The sequence below is a fragment of the Mirounga angustirostris genome, unplaced genomic scaffold (assembly GCF_029215605.1).
Source record: "Mirounga angustirostris isolate CCGP_5_RB_7025 unplaced genomic scaffold, mMirAng1.0.hap1 SCAF_7, whole genome shotgun sequence".
Taxonomy (NCBI): domain Eukaryota; kingdom Metazoa; phylum Chordata; class Mammalia; order Carnivora; family Phocidae; genus Mirounga; species Mirounga angustirostris.
The window spans coordinates 92,908,355-92,935,469 of record NW_026991715.1 but is presented as its reverse complement, the minus strand read 5'-3'; the positions used below and the strand labels follow the sequence as shown (position 1 = coordinate 92,935,469).

Below are 27,115 nucleotides of genomic sequence, written 5' to 3'. Positions count from 1 at the left end.
ATGGGAGTTCTAGTTATTTGAGCAGTGGTCACCAAGGGAAATGGCCCCTGGCTGGCCCCTGCAGCTAGGATGGTGCCCCATCTCAACAAAGGCTTCTGTACTTGTCTCCCTTAGCGTGAATGAGCTCTACGTTGATGACCCGGACAAGGACAGTGGGGGCAAAATTGACGTCAGCCTGAACATCAGTTTACCCAATTTGCACTGTGAACGTGAGTATTCCCGACAGCCCTCTGCTCCAGTAAGACCCCTCCGTTAGGCAGAGCTGGGTGTGCAGAAATGACGAGATGACCAGGACAAGTCAGCAAACCGGGCAAGCTGCAAATAGCAGGTAGCATAAGATTCTCCTTACTCTTTTTTGGGGGGGAGAATGTAATCAACTGTGCATGCATTTGCAGAGTTTCTGGATTACAAAACCCATGAGATTGCTAACAGGGATTCCCTCTGGAGAGTAGCCACATTGGTGTGTTGGGGGCTGTCTCTCAGGTCAGGTTCCCAAGAAGCAGAGCCTAAGATTTTCTGCAAGTGAGTTATTGAGAGAGGGCTCTCAGAGGAACTGGAAGGGTGTGGGGGATGTGAAAGGACAAGCAGAGATGTATGTTCAGGGGAGGTCTAATCACATCCTGATTTCATGGAGCTCTGTGGCATATGCCAGAGTTTGTCCTACCCAGTAACAGGGGGTCCGGGCTATTATTACTCATATCCCTGGCTGAAGGCTGCAGGGTGATGTGCGGGGGAGGGGCAGGAAAGGGGGTCACATAACCCCTCAAGCATCTCGAGGCAAGGAGACCTCCCACCAGCCAAGAGCAGTCACCTGGAGAAGGATGCAGCTCTGAGCTGTTAGCAGCTATCGGGAAACTTAGTTTTTTATTCCATACTCTTGTTTGTGTCATTTGTTTTAACTGAGAGAACGAATTACTAGTATAAAACAAAATGCATTGGAAGTCTGGCTCTTTTGCCCACTAAGACTGTGTGACCCTGGCAAAGGTATGACCTCTCTGAGCCTGTTTCCTCATCTGTAAAAATGGGTTTAGTGCTGTCTATTGCCTGAGGTTTCTGGGAGGGCCTGATGAACTGGTTACTAAACTTATCAAGTGGACTGTGTGTCCCCTCCTGGACTGCGGTTTTAGTGTCCCTTTGCCCCAGCCTGGCATGTAACCCGATGTGGACCCTTCTCCTGCCACCCACTCCCTTCCTCCTGAAGGACAGAACATCGAGTGTGTCTGCGGACAGAGATAGGGAGCGATTCAGTTCTGTTATTGCTTCTGGTGAGAATTACATCACAATTTTGAATCCACAGTGGGCCCTGAGCCAGGGAACCTGTTGAAATAGGTCAGTTTTATTTTTATTTTTTCTCTTTCTCTTAGAAAAATAATTCATCTGGCAGCTATTCATTCAGGAGTTGGTTGTGTCTCTGGAACAAGGAAATTCTTAGGCCAGAGGACTGGGATGATCGGGACGGGGGAGGGAAGGGATGTGGTTCCAGGCTCGGTCCCAGTGATGGGCCGTGGCGGGGCAACCTCAAGCTTCAGGCTGCATCAGCGCACTGTGCCCCATACCTGCAGGGCCATAATCTGAACCCAGGCGGCTCCCGCTTGAGCCCCGCACCCTGGCTTCTCTTTAAAGGAACTTCACATTTTTTTTTTTAAAGATTTTTATTTATTGATTTGACAGAGAGATAGAGAGAGAGAACAAGTAGGCAGAGAGGCAGGCAGAGGGAGAGGGAGAAGCAGGCTCCCCGCCGAGCAAGGAGCCCGATGCGGGGCTCAATCCCAGGACCCTGGGATCATGACCTGAGCCGAAGGCAGCTGCTTAACCAACTGAGCCACCCAGGCGCCCCAACTTCACATTTTTATTAGAGAAAAAAATGCACGCTCATCATTGTACCTTTGGAAAATCCGGAGCAACAGAGAGAAGAAATCCATAATTCCACCCAGTGTCCTTTGACATTTGACACCATTCCATCCCGTTGGCCTTCCTTTCTGTGTGTTTCTAAACACAGCTGAGATCACGCTGTATGTGCAATTTCATAGCATGCTTTAAAAAGTAACATTTTATTGTGAACTAATACAGGAATATATTTTTTACTTCAAAAAAAATCATATTCAAAATACAAAAGAAAATGTATAAAGAAAAAAGTAAAGGAAATACATGTTCCCTGGGGTGCCATCCACCCCAGAGGAAGCTTCTACTAATAGTTGGGACTCCTTCCCTACCCCTCTGTGTGTGTCTGTCTGTCTGTCTCTGTCTGTGAACACATACCATGTTTAGGTGGGGATTTTTTTTTTTTTTTTTTTTTTGGCTTTTTCCTTTTTACATAATTGGGACTCAACTACCTGGGACCTTTCTGGGGTTTCTTGTTTTTTTTCTACTAATATCTTGGAGCTGTTCTTATATTACTCATAATATTAGTAAGATGATAACCACAACTGCCATTTATTCTACTCCTACTGCAATCTAGGCTCTGTCCTGAATTCTTTGGCTGTGTTAGTGCGTTAAGATGAGAGATGCTCTAGCAGAGTGACCAAAGGGTATGTCCTCTGGATTAAAACTCTGTGGGTTCCAATCCAAGCTCCATTGTTTCTTAGCTATGAGATCTCAGGCAAGTTACTTAACCTCTCTGTGCCTTTGTATCCCCCCATATAGAATGGGTCTGATAATATCTTCCCCACAGGGATGCTCAGATGGTACATTCTTACATTAAAAGCACTTAGAAGGGTGCCTAGCACATAGTAAGTCCTGTTTTAATTTTTTTAATCTTCGAAAGCTTCAGATAGAGGAGGAAACTGAGGCACAGGAAGGTTAAGTAACTTGCTCAAGGTCCCACAGCTGGGAAGGGGCAGAGCCAGGAACCACAGAAGGTGGCAGGCCCAGAGCCCAAGCTCTTAGTCACTGGCCTGCTGTGAGCCGCCTCGCCTCGCATGTAGATTTTGCTCTCTCCGTGTACCTGCTGCACAGCATTCCAGAGGGGGCTGTTCCATTGACCAGTCCCTGTTGACAGGCAGCTGGGCTGCCTCCAGTGGTCACAGTTTCAAATAAAGTTGCCCAGAGCAGCCTTGCACACACGTCTGGACATGTGTGCGTCTGGAGAACAGGCTCCTAAGGGTGGAGCTCCTGAGTCAAACAGGGATCTGTTTGCATTTCTTTTAAATCAAACATTACGGCATCAGCATTTCCCACATACTACAGACCCATGAGCATCATTTTTAATGACTACATCACATTTCCTCCTATGGATGGGGCCTCACTTGCTTCCCCATCTCCACCGAGGAATACAATTGTTCCCATTTTTCCCTTTTGGGGTTGGCTCACATAAAATTGCTTCCAGCTATTCTTTCTCTGTGTTACAACCTCCTTTCCAGGGCTTCTTTCAGGGAATCTTATGCGTTTTCATAGTTTACAAACCCATGCCCCTTAGACCTTCTCAGGGAATGCATTTGGTGTGGGCCTGCCCATTTTACAGATTGGGAAGCTGAGTCACAGGTGGAGAGTCACATTGGAGGCAAAGACCAGGATTCCCGGGCCCCAGGTTTCCCATTCGGTGCACTAAGGAACCCAGAAAAGTGCCCGAGCTCCAGGAGGGCAGGGTCTGCCAGAATAGACATTGGGTAAAAGAAGGTGTGAATGAATGAATGAATGATGAGTAAAGCGAATGAATGACTGCCTGGACCTGTTCGCCCAACAAATCCAGAGACTGAGACACATTAAATGCCACCATTCTTTAGGCACTTGCCATGTACTATGCGTCAGACCCCGTTCTAAGCACTTTCTACACACATTCATTATTTAATCTGCATAATTCTCCAAAGAGGGTCTAATTATTATCACCCCCATTTTCCAGAAAAAGAAACAGGCATCAAGGGGTTATGTGCCTTGGCCAGGGTTGAAGAGCTGGTAAAAGGCAGGGCCAGGATTTAGACAACCTTTGAACCCCAACCCTCTGCTTCTCCCTGTAGCCTGGCTAAATTTAGCAGGTGCAGTCATCACCTCTGCAGCCCCACTAGCTGCTACCTCCCCCAGCTCTTTCCCCTCTTCCTTTGCAGCCCCAGGCAGTGGCAGGGACGGGACCTTGTGGGCTTGCTCCCTTTTAGTCCAGCCATCACCTTCTCCTCCTCCTCTATTGGCTCTGGGCCCCAGACAGTGAGCTCCTAGATGGCCTGGGGCCCACCTGTCCATGGAGTGGATGAGGGGGCAGGGGTCCAGGGAGGAGAGGGCTGGCCCCACCCCCACTGCTCTGGGCATTTGTGACTCTCTCCTCTCCTTGCCCCCTGCAGTGGTCGGGCTTGACATACAGGATGAGATGGGCAGGCATGAGGTGGGGCACATCGACAACTCAATGAAGATCCCACTGAACAACGGGGCCGGCTGCCGCTTTGAGGGGCAGTTCAGCATCAACAAGGTATGGAGACCTGCATGGGCCCTTTGACCCGCTCCCTGTCCCTTTGGTCCCCTTCCTCCGAGAAACCGATGGTAGAGCTGTGCACTCCTTTGGCCTCCCCCACCCACCCACCTTCACCCCCCCCCCCCCCCCCCCCCGCAGCCAGAGCCTAATAAGCATCAGGATGCCTGGTGTTTCCTGCTGAGAATCTGGGTGGGGGTTCCAGGTTCCCCGAGGCATGGAGCCCCTGCTGGCTGGTTCAGGAAGGGGCTACTCTTCTTCCCAAGAGGAAAGGCAGTGGGTGGTGAGAAGACCATGGAATATACAGCCCTGAGTGTGTGTCCCAGCTCTACTTCTCTTGGCCAAGCAGCACTCTCCAAGTCACTGCGCCCATCTTAGCCATCTTTAGGGGGAGGGTGTGATGATGGTAAGAATAGAATGATACCACCTGGTTCACAAAGTTTGTATGAGGATGAAATGAGCTATTACACATTCATCCAAAAAACGTTTATGAGACACTTTCTGTGTTCTAGGGCGGGCTCTCGGCTCTGGGGCCGCCCAGAATAGGTGGAATGGACTGGAATCGGTGGAATAAGGGGGCAGAGTTCCCGTGCTCGTGGAGCTTCTGTGCTGGTTGGGGGGAGACAGACAGTATAAAAACTGAGAAACATTGCAGCGGGTGGGTCGTAGGCGCTGTGATGAGGAAGAAAGCGGGAGAGCGGGGTGGTTTGAAAGTACCTGGTAGGCTCCAAAGGACCACTCAGGCATTACTGCTGTTTTGTTGCTAGAACCAGGAACTTGAGATCCTGAGCCAAGGATGTGAGCAAGTGCATTTGGGAGCGCCGGGGAATCCCGGCGGGAACCGGCAGAGGTTGCCCCACACGCGCCGCACCCTTTTCAGCTCTTCTTACGAATTTTCACAGGGGAGCCTCTCAAGAACCCCGTGAGGTGGCACCATGTTACAGATGAGGAAACTGAGACCCAGAGAGGTTGAGTGTCTTGCCCAAGATCACACAGCTATCTCCCGTGTTCCATAGCTCCCCTTCCCAGTCCCACCAGACTGGGCCATTGGCCACTCCTGGCTTCTGCTTGCCCCCTTGTAGCCTCTGTCAAAACAGCCTGCCTCTGGTCCCTGGCATCTGAATCAGGCATTGCGAACTCACTGGCCTCACCCAGCCCAAAGACAAGTTATGTTTGTCCCCTCCAGCTTTCAAACATGTCAGAGCCAATATCTAAAGATTGGGAATCCAGGGCGCCTGGGTGGCTCAGTTGGTTAAGCGACTGCCTTCGGCTCAGGTCATGATCCTGGAGTCCCGGGATCGAGTCCCGCATCGGGCTCCCTGCTCGGCGGGGGGTCTGCTTCTCCCTCTGACCCTCCCCCCTCTCGTGCTCTCTCTATCTCATTCTCTCTCTCAAATAAATAAATAAAATCTTTAAAAAAAAAGATTGGGAATCCAGATTTCTGGCTCTTCAAAGTCAGAGGTTCTAGCCACCCTGGGCCCACATCCCATTGGCGACTGCCATCTGGATCCAAGGGTCTGCCTGTTTAGACAGGGCATGTGCCCTCCTTCCCACAGTTCCTGCTGGGTGTCTGCAAGGTGTGACACTGGTGTGACTGGGCCTGTCTCTGCCCATTGTAGTCTTAGAGCCTCTCCTCTTCACATGGCCACCGTGTGTGTTCTTTCTGGCAGAGTGGCCTTCTTCCATGAGAGCTCAGGGCTCCCTGAAGTGTGAAAGTAGAGAATGTTCCTTGTGCCACATTTTTGGGGTTAAACTAAGTCACAGGGTCAGTGCTGTGCTCCATGATTCAGGTTTTATGGTGGTGATGGGAAACCATGTGAGAGTTGTAAGCGGGGAAGCAATGCAATCGGATTTGTGGTTTAGAACTATACTATCCAATATGGTAGCCATTAGCAGTGTGGGCTATTTAAATTTAAATTCCTTAAAATTAAGTAAAATGAAAAATTCAGGCTTTCAGTCTCACTAGTCACATTTCAAGGACTTTATTAATAGTGGCTATCATATTAGTGCTCTATACCATTTTTTTTTTTAAAGATTTTATTTATTTATTTGAGACAGAGAGAATGAGATACAGAGAGCATGAGAGGGAAGAGGGTCAGAGGGAGAAGCAGACTCCCTGCCGAGCAGGGAGCCCGATGCGGGACTCGATCCCGGGACTCCAGGATCATGACCTGAGCCGAAGGCAGTCGCTTAACCAACTGAGCCACCCAGGCGCCCAACTCTATACCATTTTTATCATCAGAGAAAGTTCTGTTGGACAGCAAAACTTCAGAAAGCTCACCGTGACAGCTGTGGGGGGAGCACAGTGGAGGGGGCCAAGAGCAGAGGTCATGGTCCATGGTTGTGCAGCGGAGTTGGATAGAAGTGGTACGATTAGGGATGTGGAGTCAACAAGACTTACTGATCAGTTGGATGCGGGTGGTGAGGGCAAGAGTGGAATCAAAGCAACCTCTTAGTTTTTGTCTGAACAACCAGGGGGTCCCATTTTCTAGATAGAGAGGCTTGGATAAGCATGGATTCTATGGGCGATGGGGCTGGGAAGCAGTCCTTCAATTCTGGATGTGTTTCATTTGGGATTGGAGGTGTGTTTCTGGGGTTCAGGAGAGTGTTCTGAGCTGGAATGTGAATGCGGGAGTCCTCAGTGAATAGATGATGTTGGCAAAGGGTCCATGGCACCAAAATGTAAGAACCCAAGGTCTTTTTTTTTTCCTTTAAGATTTTATTTATTTATTTTGAGAGAGAGAGGCAGAGCAAGAGAGCACGAGCAGGGGGAGCTGCAGAGGGAGAGGGAGCTGAGCAGAGAGCTCCCACATGGAGCTTGATCCCAGGACCCTGAGATCATGCATAACCTGAGGTGAAGGCAGACGCTTAATGACCGAGCCACCCAGGTGTCCCAGAAACCCAGCGTCTTGATGCAAATGTGGTTTGAGGACTGATTTCTGGTACACTCCAGCTTTGAGGAGTAGGGAGATGAGGGGGTGATGAAAGGTGGGAGAAGGGGCAGCCAGGCAGGTAGGAGGGAACCCGGCCTAGGCAGGCCCTACAATCTAGAAGAGAATATCAATCAAGGAGGAAGGCTGGTGCTGCATGGGTGGGGTGGACTGCTGACCCGGGAGCTGCAGGGAAAGCAAATGACTTTCGCTGTGCAGGGCTGCCGCACAAGCAGGGCCTTGGGAAGCACAGAGGGCCTGGGGTCCGGGCTGCCGTGGAGGGGGGGCCTTGGAGAGGAGAGGGTGGGGTCTGGGCTTGCAGGGAGCTGGGTGAATTGGCGGTGGGCCCAGGCTCTTGCTCTGCCCGCACCTATGCCCCTGGAGAACTGCTGCTCGTCCACAGACCTCCTTGACGTGGGTCCCTCCGGAGTCCCTCCTTCCCCTTCCTCTGACTGCCTCCTCCGTTATGCCCCGTGTGCTACCGTCCACTTCACTGCTTGACTTCTTTTGACCATTGTCCCCCGCCCCTTGCTGATGAACTCACGCATCTTGCTATTGAGTGTCGCTGTGTGCGGGGCTCCACACTTGGCACAGGGACGCAGTGCTGAAAGAAACAGCTATGGTCCCTGACCTTGGCAGCACTGTAGTCGACTGTGGGGTGATAGCCAACCCACAGCTAAACACTCAAGCAAATGTGTAATCTCGATGAAGCAGCCGTGAAGAGAATGAAGAGGGTGTTATGGTGGGGAATAAGGGAGGAACCCCACTGAGATAGGGGCATAAGGGAAGGCCTGTCCGAGGGGTGACAGTTGAAGATGAGGAGACACGCACAACTCCCAATTGTGGGGATCTCCCCTCGGGGGTATGATCAGCTGGCTTAAACAAATATTTATGCCCCAGACAATGAGCAAAGAAGGGCCCCTGTTGGCTCCCAGCGTGGGGTGGACACAAGAGAAGCAGGACCACCACCCAGGAGATAGCCCAGCACCACACCCTCCTCCCCTTGGCCAACATGCCCAAGGCGGCAGTCAGCTCCCCTCAGATAGGCTGTGGTCGAGAACCCTGGCTACAGTGCTCACTGAGCGAAAGACTCTGGGCATTTGAGCCTCTCTGAGCCACAGTGTCCTCATCTGTAAAATGGGGATATTAGTACTGCCCTCTCAGGTTGTAAGACATGAGCAAATTAAGATACAAAGCACTTAACGCCGTGGGAACGGGGACACGCGTCGGTGCCCCTTCCCTGGCCTGCCTCATCTCCCATCAGTGGCAGCATCCATGATTTCACCAGCTGGCACCCACTGTCACCTGGGTACAAGTGTACTCATAAAATGTGCATGGATGTTGTTCAAGAAACGGGTCTTCTCTGGTCGGGGAGGGCCGGGGATTCTAGGAGAGTGTCACGCCAGCCACCTATTGGGTTCCTCCTGGCCCTCTCCCAGATTAACCTATTTAGTCCTCGTAACAGCTCTGAGGAGACGGAGGCGTAAGAAATGAAGTAGGATTTGAACCCAGGCAGCCTGGCACCAGGCCCTTGTACCGCCCCTCCCCATCCCCTATCCCCTCGTTCCTTCTCCTTGCCAGCATCTTGATCACGTGAGCTATGACCACTTGTGTCCGTTCACTCCAGGTCACAGCTCAGGCCACCCTCCACCCTTGTCCCCTTGCAGGGAGTGGAGACCCCCACTCTCCCTTGTTCCGGGTGCATGCCTCCTAGGAGCTCTCAGACAGAGGGTGCTCGCTCGACAAGAAAGCCAGCAGCCACAGTGTGCCCTGATGATGGGCGAGGTTAGCCCCTGGCCCCCACCCCCTTCTGTCCCAGCATCAGGCTTACACTTGCCCCATGGCCTCCTTATCTGTCCATCAGGAAGTCAGCCAGCAGTCAGACGTCCAAGGGCGCATGTTCCAAGCTGCACTGGCAACCCCGAGCAGCCCAGACTGCTCGCTGAATCACCCAGCCCCCAGGAGGAGGGCAGGATGGGCCCAGGTTTGGGGCCTGGCTCCATCTATATGTTTCTAAAATCTATCAGAGACACTGACGTAGGTGCCTAAGTCACAGGCTCTAAAAGCGTCATCTTTTCTTTCTGCAGCCCAGCATGTGCTGGTATGAGTCAGCCACCTGTGATGGATTCCTTGTGTTGGGGTGGGGGGTCACTGAGTCACAGCCTCGCGGGGAGACAGCGGGTGGCAGATGCGCGGGAGCCAGCCTCCTTGACTCACTTAACTCTGGGAGCGTGAGGCCCAGGCTCCAAACCCTATTCTGAACTCTGCCCACCGGCGGCCCCATGTCACTGCATGGAAAAACTCCAAAGCACCCATGCCTGACGCTATTGGTTTCTTACTTCTGGAGGTGATAGACACGGGGCCTGTAGTCCTCACTTTATCGTGTGAATTTTTTTTTTTTAAGATTTTATTTGTCAGAGAGAGAGAGAGAGAACTCACAAGCAGGGTGAGTGGGAGAGGGAGAAGCAGGCTTCCCGCTGAGCAAGGAGCCCGATGTGGGACTCAATCCCAGGACCTTGGGATCGTGACCTGAGCCGAAGGCAGATGCTTAACTGGCTGAGCCACCCCAGCGTCCCTGTGAATTTTTTATAATACAAGGGTGTATAGTTAATTATTTATATAAGTAAAAATGAAGTTAAGAAATCGTTTTGAGATACAAGTGGGCTTTTCCCCATGCCCTGCCTGTGTACATGCTGTTCTGAATTCTGGGAGAGTCCTTCTGTTCTTGGGTCCTTGTTCTGATGATGAACATGTTCATCCTAGGAACCCAACCCAATAACAGCTACCATCGGCTTTGCCCTCCTCACCTCCTTTAATCCTCCTAATAACCCTTTGTGGTTATCATCTCCATTTTGCCGGTGGGGAAATTGAGGCACAGAGAGGTTACTGACCTTGCCCAAGGCACCCCACCTGGAGGGCGGGGCCCGACTGGAGTGTAGAACTCAGCTGCTCCTCTACCATGTGGCTCCTGAAGCCCACATCCCAGACTCCATTCTAGCCTGACCTGTGAGCTGAGGCCGGGCCATGCCTGTCAGCCTGGTACCTTACACATCAGTCCGCAAAGCTCAGGCCCTCGTGAAGACGGGAAGATTCCTAGAAGCCCACAACTTTGTGTTTGAAATAGGCATGCTTACAAAATAAGCAGACTTTGATGAACTGCTGCTAAGCCAGAAGCTATAAGCCATATTCCTTCCTTTGATGTAGCTTACCAAACCTTCATTGAACTGGAATAAAATAAACTCTGTTTTTCAGCATGGCATGTGGGGCCTTTACTGAACAGCCCCATCTCTCTCTAATGCCTCTTTGTTTCCGGATGCTACCACCCCCTGGAGGCCGTTCTTTTATTCTGGGTTCAGTAGTACCAAATTCTTCTAATTCCTTACACATGCCCACCAACTGGACTGGGCAGTTTCTGACCTCCATACTTGTTCATGCTGTTCCATCTGCCTACATGCCTTTCCCCCCTGTTCCCTAGTAATGCAGACTCATTAGCACAAGAGAGTCCTTTCTGCTGAGAAGCCCCCTCTGAACCCTCCCAACTGAATTGGGGGCTCTCCCCATGGCCCCCACAGTCTATATATCCCTCTGGTCCAGTGTGGGTCATGCAGTCTCATTTTCTGTTCCAGGCTCTTGTCTGGGCCATCTTCCCAAACCTAGCACGTCCCAAGGGATGGCTACATGTGGCCATCAATCCAGGGCTGCTGAGGTACATGGTGAGAGGGAGGATCATGTCCCGCTTCAGTGTGCCGAGTCTAGAGTCCCAGCAGCCATGAGTTCAAATCACAGCTCTTGACATGTTCCTTAGCAAATGTCTTCACTACTCTGAGCCTCAGTTTTCTTTTCTGTAAAATGGGAATTACCAGATGTCAAAGTCAAAATCGTTATTTTAAGAATTAGTGCCATTCATCCTTTGTTCATTCATCCAGTACCTATTTTGCGGGCATCTGCCAGGGTCTGGGGAGTGCAGATCAAATCGGACACAACTCCCCACCAGCGTGGAGCCAACGTTCTCTGGTGAGGAAGCAGAATAGAACAAGATAAAGATCAGGTGGCCTGTGCTGGTTTGGGGAAGGGGGGTTGGGAGGCTCCCTGAGCAGAGGCCTGAGGGAGACCAGGGAGAGCCACGTCAAAGAGGGTTCCAGGAAGGGGTCGCAGGCACACAGGACCACACTGACACCGTTCCCGGTGTCACAGGGAGGCTGGCATGGCCAGGGGGAGTACACAGAGGAGGATGTGAGCAGAGGAATGACATAATCAGATTTAGGTTCTAAAGGACCTCCCTGGCTGCTGTTGGGGAAAGGCCTGGGTGTGCCAAGGCAGAAGCTGGGAGCCCAGTGGGGAGGCTGCCCCCACTGTCCAGTCCAGGGGAGCAGTGGGGGCTTGAGAAGGTCAGGTGCTAGGCATCATGAGGGTGGAGCGGAAGGCCTTTCCTGGTGGGCAGGAGGTCAGGTGTGAGGGAAAGACGGGGCCAAGATGATACCAAGGGTTTGGCCTGAGTAGCTTGGTAGAGGAGGGGCCTTTTGTTGCCACAGAGATGCCTCAGCAGAATCCAGGGAGACCCAGGGAGGAAAGGAGGCCACCATAGCCCTGCCTTCAAGGATCCCCTAGTCTGGGGTGGTGGGGCAAATGTGGGTGAGTAGTAGTGTTGATTTGGATTTTGAGGAGGTTCAGTTGGTCCGTGGGCCTAAAGGTTCAACCCACCATGGGGCCAGCAGCCGGGAAGTAGCTGGTGGGTAGCTGCCATTTCGAGCCCTGGCCTGGGCCAGGTGCCCAGCTGTGTTCTCTCACCCCATAATCCCAGCAGCCCCCTCGGGTAGCTTCTGTTCCTGCCCCCGTTCTACAGACAAGTGGCCTGAGGCTCAGAGAAGGGCAGTAGCTCCTCCAAAGTCCCATGGCTCGGACCACGCTGGGATCCCGATCCAGATCTGTCTGACTCCAGGGTGAAGACCTGCCCCCCACCTTTGGGGCAACCAGCTAGACTCCTGAAACTCGCATCTCTCCCCCAGGTCCCTGGCAACTTCCACGTGTCTACACACAGTGCCACGGCCCAGCCACAGAACCCGGACATGACCCATGTCATCCACAAGCTCTCCTTTGGGGACACACTACAGGTGAGCAGGGTACACACAGGTCGCGTGGCTGGGGGTGGGTGCACCAGGACTGTGTCACCTGGAGCCTTCTGTCCTCTCTGGGCACAAAGATAACATCTAGAGGGCTCACCCCCTCTGAGTCTCTGTCCAACAGCGCCTCTGTATTATTCCTTCGGAGCATGGGCCTGCAGTTTTGATAGTACCATGCCCTTGGACCCTTGGGTTGAGACCTGGAGGCTGGGGAAAGGGACGCTCTTTTCATGAGCCAGTACTAAGTGCTAGCACTTTCTCCATGCCAGTGAGGCCTTATGACGTATGAGGGGGCACCACGCCTTAGAGCTGTGGAGCTGGGCCCAGAGAAGCCACTTGTCTGGGGGTCCCCCAGCAGATCTGTCTGATGGCGGAGTCCAGCCTGGGTGCCTCTACAGCTCCTTCTGCCTTCCAGCCCAGTGCCCACGCCCACCAAGTAGGGGTGCCATGGTGAAGGAAGCCTCCTGACAGTCCTCGGTGAGGATGGAGAGAGCCACCTCCAGCAGGCCCAGCCCAGCAGCTTCCTACCCATGGCAGCCATGTATGGGAACCCAACACAAACCACCTGCTCTCCACCAGCTGCAGGCAGGGGAGCTTGGATGTTCTCTTTTCTCCACTACTCCCCGTAGTCCTGAAGGTAGATTCTGGAACTGAGGCCCAGAGTAGGGAGGTAACTGGTCCTGCCACAGTGCTGGGATCAGAACCCTGGGTCCGGCCACCAAGCCTTGCTCGATGAGAATCCTGGTTCCTGCTTAAGGATATTGGAGGGTGGGGTCCCCCCAGGGATGGTGGTGTGCACCTGGGGCTCACACAGGCCCACAAGCACAGCACACACACCATTACGCCATTTATGTGCATAGCCATCTGCTCAGACTCACGCACACACTCATGAGACACACGCTCAGACGTACACCCTGACACACGCGTGCTCGTACGTATACCGTAAGATCCATCCCTAAACACACACACCAAATGTACACACACCCAGACTCTTGCACAGACCCGGTGCGCACACACCACCCAGGGACGCGCACAGACTCACCCACGTTGAAACAGCTCACATACACACTCCTGCCCGCACTGCCCCACTCACATGGGCCTGCCAAGCACCATTCTTTATAAGCATGACCTTCTTTCACTCTCTTAGCAGCCCAAGAGGTGGGTACTTTATTGTCTCCATTTTACGGGTGAGGAAGTTGAGGCACGGGGAGGGTACAGTCCATTGCAGAGTCCGAGTTTGCATCAAGAGTCTGGCTTCGGGCCGCACCTCGGGCACCACCTCCCCCGTGAGCCCTCCGGAGGGCACACTGCGCCTCAGGCGCATGCACACTCTCACACCTCGTCTCTCCACTCCACATCGCCTCTGCTGCTCTCCCTGTGGGCACCTTGGGCCCAGCCTGAGGGGCCAGTCATCACCTGTCCAGTCCCTTGGGAGGCCACAGAGCTCTTCCTCTTGGAGACAGGGCTTGGGAACAGAGAAGGCCTGGCCACCCCGTGGGTGCCGTGAGCCAGACTCCCTGCCTACACACTCGGTGAAGCACAGCCTGCCCTGCGACTGTGGGCTCCCTTCACACAGGGTTCACCACCCACGGGGCCCCAGCTCTGCACTCAGGGTCGTTGTGTGTTGGCTCCCCAGCCTGCCTTTCCAGATCCAAGTCCTGGCTCCACCACGTACTAGTTGTGTGACCTTGAACAAATGATTTAGTCCTCCTGAGCCTCAGTTATCTCGTCTGTAAAATGGGGACAGTAAATAGTACCTGCCTCAGAGGCTTGTAGTGAAGATAAAATGAATTCCTGCACATAAAGCCCTTAGATCAGTGCCGGGCAGAGGGTAAGCAGTCAAGGAAATGAGCTCTTACCGCTGTTGTTGCTCTCTGTAACCTAACTCTGCACCAGGCCCTGCAAGACAAAGCAGCCATGCTCACACAGCCATGGAGAAGACAGAATGTGGGGTGGTCCCCACCCCCAGAGGGACGGGAGCTGACAAATCACAGGCAGGTGGTGGGCGGCAGGCCCTCCGTTATACTAAGCGCAGGGCAGTGCCCGAGCTGCCTTTAGACCCACCAGCTCGGCAAATCCTCACTGCGGCCCTGGGAAAAAAAGTCACTGTGAACTCCGGTGTGCCCAGGGGAAGACTGTCCAGGGTCACTCGGCTCTGCACAGCCAGAATTCAAACCCAGTCTTTGTACCAGGCCACACTCCTTCCACTTGGGAACTCTGGACGCCGGAAGCCTGCTCTTTCTTACCTAGAGAACAATGTTACAGGTGACCCCGTGTTTAATCCTTACAAAGACTCCCTTAAGGGTGCTGGATGGCATTTGTTGTTCCTGATGAGGAAACTGGGTCAGAGGGATTCAGTAACTTGCCCAAGGTCACACAGCTTATAAGAAACCAGGTATGTCTGGCCCCAGGTTTCCATTACTGTGCCTCATACAGTCATGGATTCATCAGACCTTGAAATTTCTGCTCCGTGCCAGGCCCTGGGGTTACATGATGGGTAAATGATACAGGACTCTTGCTCTCAGGAGAAGAGATCAAATAAATAAGCATGATCATATAGGACAAGGAGGGTTAAGGACAAGAGAGGCATGGGATTCTGGGCAGTGATATGGGAGCAGGGGCAGGGTTCCTCCTAGCCTGGGAAGTCAGAGAGGGCTTCCCAGAGGAGGGTGACCTCGCAGGTGACATGTAAGCCAGCCCCTGAAAGGTGAGAAGGATTTGGCCAACCTCACAGGGAAGTCTCATGGGCAAGGGGCATCTCACACATCTTCAACTCTATGATACATGCAGATGGTCATTTTCATATAAAAGGCCCTCAAGGTTCCTCTTAGAAAAAATGGGTCAGCAGATGTCCACATGACCAGAATGATGTTCTATAGCAAGGCCTGGGAAGTGAGTGCTCCTCAGAGTTGGAGAGGGTGCAGAAGAGTCCCTGAAGGGGAGCAGGGAGCTGAGTTTTACGGGGGGCGAGGGATTCGGGCAGGTGGGGCAGGTGGGGCTGACTGGGGCTGGTTGCTGTGTTGGAGCACCCACCTGCCGTGTGGAAGATGGGCCGTGAGGCCAGACCGGAGGTGAGGGAAGGGCTGCGGCCAGGGCCAGGGGAGATAGGGCAGCAGGGGGAAAGGAAGGGGACAGACGGGGAGGAGAGGGGACAGTCTTGTGTTGCTATGTGCCGCTGGCTGAACAAGACAGAAACAGCCTTCTGGCTGGTCATGATTATGGGCAAAATAGGATTTTCTTTAAATGAAAAAAAGAACTTAGCTGAGGTTCCATCTACCCATCCGTTATCCATCATCCATGTACCAATATTTATTGAGCTCCTGCTATGAACATTATGTGCCTTGTGCACATTGCTGAGGACGAGCATGGTCCCTGCCCATGTGGAACGTACAATCTAGAGGGGAAAACAAAAGTTAATCACATGATCATACAAATGAATGTGAGATAAAACCATGACACACTGACTATGGGAGGGAACATTCTAGCTCTCCTCTCCATAACCACCATCCTCTTGGGTTCAGATTGTCCTTCCCTAAGGCAGCAGTGGACAAATTTCCCTTTTCTTTGGGCTTGTTAAGAGTGTGCAGCTCTGTTAAGTGCTCAATAAACATCAGCCACCTGAGACAGGGATCAAGGACCAGGTCACCCAGCTGCTTCCCACTGTTCCTGAAGTGGCCCTCTCTGCAGGAGCCTGTCCCCACCTACCTCACCCCCTCCCCCTGGGGACACACGGGCTTCTGTTTATTCCTTGGTCTCCGGGGTCATGCTTCACAAATGCTGCTTGCCTGATTAACTTTCCACTTTCCTATAGATCTTAGTGTGTCTCTTCTTCCAGGAAGCCCTCCAGGGTGACTAGCTTGGCAATTCCTGTTAACCATACCCATGGTGGCATGCCCCATGTACCAGGCATGCCTTGCCCTGCTTTAGATTTTCCTGTAGCTGACATGGTTTCCCCTCATCCTCAGAGAAGAGGGAGGATGTGGCCCTCGGCCCCACTCTACATCAGGCCCTTTCAGGGGCCAGTTGCCGTGAGGAGAGGGCTCTTCACAGCTGCTGTATGTTCTCTGCAGTAGATACAGAAGGAGGCCAGCAGCCCTGGAGCCTCAGAAGGCTGTAGGGGATCTAAGGAGGCGTGTGCTGGAACCCAGATCCACCTTTACTTGTATTTCCAAAGTGTCTTAATGGAAAGAGCTCAGGCTTGAGGTCAGATACCTGAATTTGGAGCTTGGCTCAGCCATTCATCAGCTGTGTGACACTGGACAAGCTTCAGCACTTCTCCAAGCCTTGGTTCGCTCTTCTGTAAAATGGGCTCAACAGTACATCATTAGGGGCACTAAATGAGATGACTAGGAGTACGGCAGGATAGAGTGGTATATTACAGGGGCCCAAGATGGGAAGCAGGCTAGCGCCTACCACATGCCAGGCCTGGGCTATGTCGGTCTCTTGCTCCCTACAGCTTCTCTGTGGGATAGACCACGCTGGGTAAGGTCCCTACACCAGGTTGCACCTGGCCATCTCCTCGCGCGGCCAGGCCCAGGCCCAGAGGAAGTGGCATCCTGGGGTCAGTCCCCTTGCTGTGCTTCTCCACAGGTCCAGAATGTCCACGGAGCTTTCAACGCTCTCGGGGGAGCAGACAGACTCACCTCCAACCGTATGTATCCCATATCTCAACTGGGAACAGGGAAAGGGGGAGAAGAAGGGAACGCGTATCAAGCACTCACTGTAAGCCCAGCTGTGAATGCTCCTTTCCCACAGCGGGCCTCTGAGGAAGGTGGAATTAGCCCTATCTGACAGACAAGGGGAGGTAAGTGGCTTGTCCCCACCCTCCCCAGGGAAAGGATCTGACAGCCCCAGGCACATCATAAGAGCTCAGTGAGTACCAGCCATTATCATCATTATTGTTATCATTACTGCCGCCGAATTGTTCTTAGTTGAGATAATCACCTAAGATCCTGCAGGGAGCCATGGCGGAGCCCGAATTCGTCCTAGTTCCAGTGGCAGGCACCGTGAGAACAGGGCTGAGGGTGGCCCAGTCAGGTCTGACCACCTGGGGCGCCCACCCAACCCCACACTCTCCTCGGGCTGGAGCCCTTCCCACCCATGAACGCCCCCCCTCCCTGAGCCCTCCACCCGCTCAGCTCTCTGGCACCTCGGTCCCAACTAAGGAGGGCTCCGTGTCTTTACACACTGACACACCTATGCACGCCTGTCTGTGGCCTGATCTAAAGAATTTTTGCACACCTACACACGCACGTGTGCACACATACGGGGCCTTGGATGCATGCACAGAATAGGTTCAGGAGACTTGTCTGCTTAAATGGATCCACCCCCTGGATCTTGCGGCACAGGTGACCTTAACTTTCCTTATTTCCTCACCTGAGCTCACCTTTTTTATCCACAAGGGTTTTCTCACTGTTTCTTAAAATACATTCTGCTCTCGAGGCGCCTGGGTGGCTCGGTCGTTAAGCGTCTGCCTTCGGCTCAGGTCATGATCCCAGGGTCCTGGGATCAAACCCCGCATCAGGCTCCTGCTCAACGGGAAGCCTGCTTCTCCCTCTCCCACTCCCCCTGCTTGTGTTCCCTCTCTCACTGTCTCTGTCAAATAAATAAAATCTTTAAAAAAAAAAATACATTCTGCTCTCTGATGGTCAGAAATTCAAGCAAAAGAAAACATCTCTCCATGAGCGATCCCCCACCCTCAACAAATCACACTTTTCATTTCTCCATGTCCCTGTGAACCCTCAGCCATCAGCAGAAGTCATCGTCTCAAAGCCAGTGGATGACACTTGACCTTCTGGTTTTTGTCCTTGGCATTTTTACGTGACCACGGTTTGTGGACAGTGTTTCCAGTGGTGACGGAGGCGCGCCTGCCCATCTCGCACTCTGACATGCTTTATTAAGGCCTTGTCGTCTCGTGGAAAATGTCTGTTCCTAGTCTTTTACCATCACGGCAATGCTTGCGATATTTATGGTATTTGCTTTCCCTTGTCCCGTTGCTTTCCCTTGGGTGCGGGCCCATTCGCGCCACCTCCAGCAGCGTAGGAACACGCGGCGGGGCCTCCTTGTCTTCATGCGGATGTCTGATTCTGACAGAGGGAGATGATCCTTCCCATGTTGATGTTGGCGTCATTGTTGGTATAGTTCTGTGGAAGGGCCCACGTTGCCCCAAGGCGGTGGTCCACACCCGCTCGCGGTTGGCTCGGATACTGACACAGAACTGAGCTCGGAAGGACCCAGACAGTGTCAACCAGTAGAGCATCTGGGCAGAAAACCCTGCCTGCTCTAGGGCTCATGAGGAGAGCCATCTCAGGCTGGCTTCCGTGGAAAGAAAATGCATTAGATCAGACAACAAGCAGCCAAGGGTAGGGCTGGCTTTCATTCCCTCAGCCCTCCAGCTTGGCCTCCCTGCTGGGCCTTTTTGCCTTTGCTGCCCCTCTGCTCCCAGACCTTCCCAGTGAGGGCTGCTGCTTGTCATGTAGGTCTCAGCGCAAATGCCACCACCTCCAAGAGGCCCTCCCTGACCACCTTATCTAAAGGAACTCTCACTTCTAGTAACCGATTTTTCTTCCAGCACAGACCACTTTCTTTGCAGATACTGAGGAGTAACTGTGGATGTTTTAGCCGTGGTGATGATGACATTGTGGTTGTTGTGTTTTGATTTTTTTTAAGAGTCTTTATCTTTTATAGAAACATAACTAAAATATTTTTGGATGAATTGATGTGATGTCTGGGATTTGCTTCCAGATAAAACAGAGTAGGGTGAACGATGGGGTAGGGAGGAAGCAAAATCGACCATGTGTTGTTAATTGCTGAAACTGGGGAATGGGAGACCGGCGTGGGGAGGGGGGTTCATTATGGGAGTCCCCATTTTTTTTATGTGTTTGAATTTTTCCATAACAAGATGTTAGGAGGGAGGGAGGCTGCGAGCATAAAGTGTATGTAGGCCTGCCTGGATCAGGTCGGAGCCAGCAGCCCCTAGGAGGGATCCACTGACAAGGAGTCCACGTGGGTGGAATTAGGCACAATGTCTCTAGTGGGCATTTGGCAAATTGTATCAAAGGCCTTAAAAATGGTCATTGCCTTTGAGTCATCGTTTCTACTCATAGAAGAGTAAGCTAAGGAAATAATTAAGAGAGTGTGCAAAGATTTAGGAAAATAATGTCCATTAGGTCATTGTTTATAACAGTGAAAATGAGGAACAGTGTCAGTGTCTAGCCACGGGGGGTGGGTTGAGTGCATTTATGTGGCTGCGCTGTGGGATACGTGCAGATGGGTCGGAACTTCGCTGGCATTCGGGCAGCAGACATCTACTGAGCACCTACTATGTGCCAGGCACTGTGCTAGGGGATACTGCAGCAAATAAAACAAACAGAGTGGAACTTACTACTTTCTGTGTCTTGGACCTAAAATGGTGCCTGTGGTGTTTAGTTCTTAGAAAAGGGTACAGTATGATGCCATTTTAAGAAAACATAAATATATGTATAAATATAAGTCTAGCAGTTTACACACAAGAATGTGAATCCATGGTTTTCTGTGGGTGGTGGATTTGTGGGTGGTTTTTATTTTTTTCTCTTTATGATCATCTGTAGTTTGTACAAATTTTAACAGAACTATTACAGGTGTGATTTTCCTAAGGCTTTCACTCTTTCATTCCCCCAAGTGTTTAAGCTAGGGCGATGGGCATTTGCAGCACTGGATCTCAAGGATGGTCTTCGGGCTCCTGGTTTAAAATGCAGATTCTGGGGCGCCTGGGTGGCTCAGTCGTTAATCGTCTGCCTTCGGCTCAGGTCATGATCCCCGGGTCCTGGGATCGAGTCCCACATCGGGCTCCCTGCTCCGCAGGAAGCCTGCTTCTCCCTCTCCCGCTCCCCCTGCTTGTGTTCCTGCTCTGGCTATCTCTCTCTCTGTCAAATAAATAAATAAAATCTTTAAAAATAAAATAAAATAAAATAAAATAAAATAAAATGCAGATTCTGAGCCCCACTCTGGAACCATTGAGTGGGGGTGAGGCCCAGGTGTCTGCCTTTTAAATCCTGGGTGACTCTCCTGCTCCTGACACCCGAAGACCACTGCGGGCTTGAGCAGAGGGGTGTTGGCGTCTTCATGGGCTTCTCCCTGAGGCTGCAGGGCTTTTCTGAGGTTTTCAGAGGAGTCAGGTCTCAAGACCGTTCAGGAAACACTGCCCTTTCCTTACAAAGATGTAGTATTAGCAGAAGAGTCCATGAATGCCATCTGCATCCCCTAACCTCTTATAGCAAGCAAGTCCAAGGACTCAGAACTGATTCAGCCAGTAGACCAGGATTAGAACACAAAAGACTAAATTTCTGTGTTGTTTTCACTCCATGATCCCTGACCCAACATTTTAGAAGGCAAGTATAACTGAGCTTCTCTTAGCATCCCAGAAGCATGATCCAAGGGAATTCATACCTTTCCTGGGTGCTATTTGGCAGCTTTGGGCCAGCATTCTGTCAGCCTAGTATCTGATTCCGGTTACCTCATGCTTATCAGAAGCTGATTCATCTATTCTTCCATTCATGCCTCTGACCAGCCATCCTTCCATCCGTTCATTCATTCAGTAAGCACTTGCTACTTTCCACTCTGTGCCAGGCCCTATGCAAGGTTCTGGGACAAGAGATGAGTAAGGCTCGGTCCCTGCTCTCTGCAGCCTACCCCCGTCCAGCGATGGTGGGTAAGAGTTACAGTGCAATATGACAGGGCAAGGTGGAGAGAAAACTGATCTCCCATTAATTGAAAATGAGGAAAGAAATTAAACAGTTCTTCATAAATGCAGTTTCTCTGGTTCATTGGCTCTTTTTTTTTTCAATAAAAAAAAATTTTTTTTTTTTTTAAAGTAAGTTCTACACCCAATGTGGGGCTCAAACTTACAACCCGGAGATCAAGAGTTGCATGTTCTAACGACTGAGCCAGTCAGGCACCCCATCGTGGGCTCTTTCTTTTTAAAACTTAAAACCCAGCTTGTTTCAAAAGCAACAGTATTCATTCAGGACCGGGAGTGCACCATGAAATGTGATCTTTATCAAATCCTGCCTTCTTCCCCAGAGGCTAAAACTGCTAATAGTTTCTTGGGTATTTTTCCAGAAAATTCTATATATTCATGCATATAGAGAGAGTGAGTCTTCCCTGCCCCCAGTACATGGAAACGTGTTGTTAACGCCGTTCTGTAACTTGGTTCTTTTCACTTAACAATACCTCTTGGACAGTGGCTTCTCCCAGTACCCACTCTTCAATGTTTGCCCTATTGGTGGACATTTGGGTCATTTCCAGAATTTTATTATCCTATACAGTGCAGGAATAAAGATCCTGATGGACGGAGTCACTCAATTCCTGGTGTCCAAAGAGAGAAAATGAAGAGGGGTTGTTTGGTGATGAAAATTTGGAAACAGCCTCCCAGCAATGCCGAGCAGGTTTAGGGTTGAAATGACATAGAGCTGCCAGCTGGGCAGTGCCTGTCCCCCTGCTTCATCCTGCTGTGTCCTTCCTGCAGCTCTCGCCTCCCACGACTACATCTTGAAGATCGTGCCCACGGTTTATGAGGACAAGAGCGGCAAGCAGCGGTACTCTTACCAGTACACGGTGGCCAACAAGGTACGCGGTCCGTGGGCCCAGTTGTGTGCAATTGCGCCCTCTCCTGGCTCTAAGGAGAAGTGACAAGCATCTGAGCGCCATTCCTGCTCGTTCTCTTTGGGGAGCCTTTCCTGGGGCGCTGCTCTGGCCAGGCTCTGTCCCTGGGTAGAGATGAGAGGCTAGTCTCAGCATCAAGGGGAGGAAGTCTAACCAGGAGATGGGTTGTGATCTGTTGAGAAAGAGCCTTGCATCTGGCCCCAGTCCTTCAGACTCAGGACCCTGATTCGTCAACACACGACAGATGTTCTCGCTCCTGGTGTACAAGCGCTGTATCCAAAATCACCAGATGGCCATTGGTTAATAGGAATGTCCTAGGACCCCAATACGCAAAGTCCTGGAGAAGCAGGTAGGCCTTGATGGGAAGCAGAGCATGGTCAGAGCCCGCGGAATGGGATGACTAACGGTCGTTTCAAGCGGAGACAGCCTCTGGCTTCCCAGGAGATGACCCTGCCAATGGACACGGATGCTTGTTGAGGCTAGTTGAGTCACACCCCAGTGGATCCCTTTATCACCAGGACTGTCCTTTCCTCCTGTTCTAGAGCTGCCCGAACCCCTGATAGGTGATACGTTGTTTAGCCCAGTTGATAATAATAATAGAGTAGATACCATTTATTGAGCACTTACTATGGGTTGGATATTATACTAAGCTCTCTACCTCTACCATCTTTTCAGTCATGACAGCTCTGACTGGGAATGTCATTGTCCCCATTTTACAGATTTGGGGACAGTGACACTGTCTTGGCACTGAGAGGTGGTCATAGAGCTACAAAGTGGCCAAGTGGGGGTTAGAACCGAGTTCTTCTCTGGTTCCAGAGCCTGGCCTCTTGCTCACATCACCCACTCAGCCTGAACTGGGGCCGTTGAGTCTGTCGGGCTGGGAGCTGCTCTCTCTCAGGTGACTTGAGGTCCCTCTGCCTCGATCTCCCTGTGCTGATTGATGCTCTGGTGTAACTTTCCGAAGGGAGTCCTGTGTCTTTTACTCACTGTCTCTTGAAGGGCATCTCATTGTAACTGTCAGGTGCTGACTGCATCTGAGGGCTGGGATATGGATGCAATCTGAGCAGAAAAGGTGGGGCTGGAGCAGACTGCTGGTGCAGACCCGGCTCAGTCACTTGCTAGCTGTGCGGCCTGGGACAAGTCATATAACCACTTTGTGCCTCTGTTTACTCATTTGTAAAAAGGATGGTTCCCACCTCATAAGATTACTATCAAATGAGGCAATGTTTTAAAAACTGCTTTGTTCACAAAGGAGGCTTTGGGTAAATACCTACCGCTGCTATTTTTCATTATTTTCCTCTATCCCTCCGCTCTGGGCTTTGACCCAGACAGTCACTCTGCCCCATCAGCTCTCCCTGGAGAAAGCTAATCTTGTTTTGCCCAAGGCTCCTTCCCCTGAGGCTTTGGCAAAGACCCAGCAGTCAGAACAGCTTGCTCAGCTCTCTCTGTGGCCTTGGCCCCAGCCTGCCCTGGGAAAAAGTGGGCCGTGCCTGTCAGAGCCGGCTGCAGTCCATCAGGGCGGGTAGGTCTTGGGTCATCCCTGGAGAAGCATCGGAGCGTGGGCCCTAGCATTTGGGACTGGGGGCACCCCCTGTGGTTTAGTCTGGTCTACAGTTATTGTGGATGAGTGAGAATAGCCCAGACAGCAAATGCCCTGACCAGAGAGGACACATGTTAATTCAGCTCATTAGCATCCTTTTAATCCCAGCCAGCCAACTGCTGTCTCAGGAAGCCTTGTCTAGGGTCCCTTGGTCTTTCCAGTTCTGTGTGTTCCTTCTTTGAAGATGCCCACTCCCCACATGGCCTTTATACTCCTCTCTCTTACACACACACACACACACACCCACACACACCCCTCAGGATGTCACATGTGGCCTAGAATGCCCCCTCCTCACTAAGCCTTCCAGCCAGCCTGGGGAGAGTTGGGCATTCGTTGCCGGCCCCCACAGCACTCCAGGCTTCTGTGGCACGGCATGGACAATGTGACGGTACTGTGGATAGTCTTCTACATCTGCTTCCTTCTGCAGACTGTGACACCCCTCTGGGGATGGGGCAGAGATTCCTCCCCTCAGGGTCCCCAGCAGCCAGCACCCACAAGAGGTGCTCAGCAAACAATGAGTAAATGAATGGATTTTGCATGGCCAGGAATTAGAGGGGGAAATAGACCTTTACTCCGGTGTAGCCCAGATCACACCAGTCCTTTTACATCTCTGCTCTCCAATTCTGGTGCTGCTTCCAGGTCACATGGTCAATGTTCAAGCAGCCAAAAGAGTTGAAAATGTCCCCGGCAATGCTGCCCATCCAGCTGCTGACAGCAGAGCCTTCAGGGGAAGGGGTGAGAGGAACTGGGGGAGTCCGGCTCCAGGCAAGAGAGAGAAGAAGGCCCCTTGTTGTGGGTCGCCAGAGGACCCTTTGCAATCCACCCCCCACCCACCATGAGCCATGGTTTGTGTGTCTGGTGCTCACGTCCCCCTTCTCCCCTCCTCCACCCCAGGAGTACGTAGCCTACAGCCACACAGGCCGCATCATCCCTGCCATCTGGTTCCGCTATGACCTTAGCCCCATCACGGTCAAGTACACAGAGAGACAGCAGCCGCTGTACAGGTTCATCACCACGGTGAGTCGGGGGGCACCTGCCATGCGCCCCTTCTCCTGGCACCCTGCTGGCTCTTGAAGGAGTGGGAGGCAGCCCGCAGGGCTAGGATCTCGGGCTGCACACAGGAGGTGGTGACCCCTAGGGTGCTGAGAAATGTTATCAGAATCATGTCAATATCGACGGCGTGTCATCAAGAAAATATTTTCCAAAGGGGAATGTCACTAAATGAATGTAATTTGTTAAGCAGATGTTTGTATGGCTTAATGAGATGTTTGTGATTCTCTCCAGTGTCTTATTTTTATGGGTTTAGCAGGGTTTGTCCTTTTCTGTGGAAATGTTACAGTGAAGATTTAACTCATTTTTTTCCCAGGTCTATTTTCCAACTACAGCTCCTTGTACTGTCGGGTTTCTTCTTTCTTTCCTGCCTGCTTGTTCTCTTTTCTTTTTTTCTTTGATTTTTTATTTTTCCTTTTTTTTTTTTTTTTTGCCAGCGTCTCCATCAAGTCTGATTTCCTTTGGGGCACAGCTTCAAGCTGATGTCATTTTTCTTTGATGCTGAGTATTTCTGTCAAGGATGCTATTTCCTGGCCTCCCGTTCAAAGTGTCCTTGGGGGCAGAACAGCAGGCTTACAGCACCCTGCTTCAGCCAGGAGGCCCAGAGATGTTTCATAAGCCAGAGTCAGCTGAGGTGGAGGAGATGGGGTGATCATCCCTACCGCAAAGATTTGGAAACTGAGGCCTTAAAGGTCCTTATGCTTCTGTACCTCTTCATACTCTTAAAAATGATCCAAGATCGGGGGTCTAGTCCCGGATCTCTCATTTCTGGCTCTCACTAGATTTGTATTAGTCACAACTCTGTTACAGAAAAGACAGAACCCCACATCCAGCTGGCTTGATATAGGTAAGCCTCAGGCATGGCTAGATCCAGGCACAAATGTTGTCCAGAATAGACGTTTTTTTAGTCCTGTTTTCCTCTATACTGGCTTCATTTTCAAAAAGAATTTACTAATAGAAAGTGCCTCCTTCTCAGTAATTTGACCTGAGTCCTGGATAGGATAGTACTGTCACTGGCCTCACTGAGCTCCCATTCCAACCTCGCGGCCTAGAGAATGAAAGGGGTATCCCAGTTGACCAGCCCCAGCCGGATCACAAGGACAAAGATTGTGAGGGGTGGGGTTCCCCAAGAGAAAAATCAGGGGTCAGTTACTAGAAAACAGAGGGGTGGATATTAAGAGGCAAAAAGTTCAGATGTCCGCAACAGTGTCTCCATCTTATGATCCACTACATAGCAATAACAGGCCCTACTCCGCCTGCCTCACAGGCCTCATGGGACCCAAAGGACATCATCAAAGGGAAGCTCTTTGCCTGATAGAAAGCCATGTGGGTGCAAAGGGTGTCAGAACCCTAGTGCTTATATGAGCCTCACAACAGACTTATGCTACTCTCTGACTCCATACAAATTTGAAACTTTTGGTCAACAGAGGGCACCTACCATAAAGCTAAGACACCGGACACAGATTGGGAAAAGGTATTTGTCACATGTACAAGAAAGGAATAATCTTCAGAATTTATACTGAGAGAATTCCTACAAACCAGTAAGAAAAAGTTAAGTGACCAGAAAGAAAAATGGGTGAGGACTTGACCATTGGAGAGACGATACTGGCCGTGAAAAGATGCCCGAGTTCCCTAGAAATTGGAGGAATTTGATTCAAAATACAAGACCCAGTTTGCTCCTGTCAGACTGGCAGAAATCACAGACCTGCCATGATAGAGATCGGGAGGACGCACAGCAAGGGGACCTCTATCCACTATCTGGTACACAGGTAGATTGGGTCAGCCGCTGGGGGGGTGACGCACAAACCCTTTGACCCAAAAGCCAGGGGACTTGTGAGCAAGTAATTTTACCCAAGGCTGTACAGGGTAGCACCCCAAATGGTTTGGGCTTTTTGTTGTTTGTTTGTTTGTTTGTTTGTTTTACCCCAGCACTCCTACCGCATACCCGGAGTAAGACAGAGACTAAGACACAAGTCAGTGTGTTTGTGCCGTGTGTTCGCTTCTCAGAGGCCCTGGGGTCTGTGGCATTGGCAGTGAGAGAGAAACCCCCTTTGTCTGTGTCTCATTGTAGGGTTGAGAAGGCTCTTCATGTCCCCTTCTTCTTTGCTCCCATATGCCACATAGCTGAGGCTCTGAGTGTGAAAACCCCTTGGCAAGTGGCTGAGAAATGAAGCAACTTCATTTATTCACTAAACTTTTGCGAGAATCTACCACGTGCTGGGCAACAGAGGTAGCTGAATTTGGTCCCAGCTGGTGGGGAAGAGGTGTGAGCACGCAGAGACCTGAGTCCCGTCCAGCAGGGCTTCCACTGGGTCTGTGCACCGGGCACTGTGAGCAACAGCTGCCTTTGGTTTGGCACATTTGGAGAAGGAAACCC

The 27,115-nt window shown here is 51.5% G+C and overlaps 1 protein-coding gene across 3 annotated transcripts in view; it reads left to right on the top strand.

The window, feature by feature from the left end:
• Positions 1-27,115, top strand: part of ERGIC1 (endoplasmic reticulum-golgi intermediate compartment 1) — a 104,324-nt gene that overhangs the window by 67,141 nt on the left and 10,068 nt on the right. For all 3 annotated transcript variants that reach the window (XM_064596562.1, XM_064596561.1, XM_045901191.3), the window contains exons 4-9: positions 115-209; positions 4,272-4,396; positions 12,333-12,437; positions 17,037-17,097; positions 21,952-22,052; positions 24,583-24,705. In XM_064596562.1, the coding sequence (XP_064452632.1) occupies positions 115-209; positions 4,272-4,396; positions 12,333-12,437; positions 17,037-17,097; positions 21,952-22,052; positions 24,583-24,705 (610 nt within the window). The remainder of the gene's footprint in view (positions 1-114; positions 210-4,271; positions 4,397-12,332; positions 12,438-17,036; positions 17,098-21,951; positions 22,053-24,582; positions 24,706-27,115) is intronic.